Source organism: Trichosurus vulpecula, chromosome 5 (genome assembly GCF_011100635.1).
Source record: "Trichosurus vulpecula isolate mTriVul1 chromosome 5, mTriVul1.pri, whole genome shotgun sequence".
Lineage (NCBI taxonomy): Eukaryota > Metazoa > Chordata > Mammalia > Diprotodontia > Phalangeridae > Trichosurus > Trichosurus vulpecula.
The window spans coordinates 258,679,481-258,680,661 of record NC_050577.1 but is presented as its reverse complement, the minus strand read 5'-3'; the positions used below and the strand labels follow the sequence as shown (position 1 = coordinate 258,680,661).

Here is a 1,181-nt window from a genome sequence, read left to right as displayed (position 1 = left end):
GGAGAAAGTATACTCCCTGAAAGGAAAAGAGACCAGGATTTCAGATAGTGAAGGTCAGAAAAGGAGGGAAAGGAGATGAAACACTTGGTGTCACCCACAATTACCTTCACATCCAGAAGAATTTCCATGGACCCCTGCTCCCAGAGGGTCCCAACCTGTATTCACTGGGGTGGGGCAGAGAATATTTCACTCCACCCCCAACGGCATTTTCCCCAACTGCTGAGATTCCTACTTACAGCTCTTCCTCTAAGGTCTCCAGCAATACTGAGATCTGAGAATATGTAATGTTCCAACGCATTTATTTTTTTTTAATTTTAATTTTCTTTATTATTCAAAAAACATATCCTTTTTATTTACTTTTTTGACTCTGTGCTTGTGCCTTCAACACCTTCACAACAATTTTCTGCTCCTCAATCAGGGAAGCACGCTTGATCCTGTCACGGACACACTTAGCACACCTGGAGCCACCATAAGCCCTGCCGACATGCTTTTTTGTCTTCGATAGCCTCATAAGAACTTTAGGTCTCACTGCACGAACACCTCGAAGTCTTCCTGGGCATACACCACAGGCTGATTTTGGTGCTTTTCCAACTTTCTTGGTATAAAGGTAAACAATTCTGTTACCCGGGGTTCGTGACAGCCGAGTTTTGTTGGAAGCTGTATTGTAGGACAGCCTATGGCGATATGTCAGACGCTGAACCATTTTTAATTTCTGTCAGGTCCATCACCGGAAGAGCCCAACGCATTTATTTTTGCTCAAATTGTTCAAACTGTCAGCAGGAAGTTAATAAATACTTCTAAATGAAAAAGTTAAATTATCCATATAATTGATGACTCTTCTTTTCATTTTACATAGACAAGAATGGTTGAAGCATTTATTAAGTACTTATTATGTACAAAGCTCTCTGAAAACAAACAGAAAAAGAAGAGAGTCCTTGCTTTCAGAGAGCTTGTAGTCTAATGGAGGAGCTACCATTTATTTCTACAGTATTTTAAGGTTTGCAAAGCATTTTACACATATTATCTCATTTGATCCTCACAAAAGCCTTGTGAGGTAGGTTCTGTTATTATACCCACTTTACCAATAACGAAATTGAAATTGGAAAAGGCAAGAGCTTGCCCAGAGTCACATAGATAGAAAGTGTCTGAGTACAATTTGGACTCGCATCATCCCGACTCTA

General features: G+C 40.1%; 1 protein-coding gene across 1 annotated transcript; it reads right to left on the bottom strand.

Moving 5' to 3' along the window:
• Positions 1-349: 349 nt before the first annotated feature.
• On the bottom strand, positions 350-709 carry LOC118849484 (60S ribosomal protein L34-like). The gene has a single exon (XM_036758348.1). The coding sequence runs from the start codon at positions 701-703 to the stop codon at positions 350-352; it is 354 nt and encodes a 117-aa protein (XP_036614243.1). The 5' UTR covers positions 704-709.
• Positions 710-1,181: the final 472 nt, after the last annotated feature.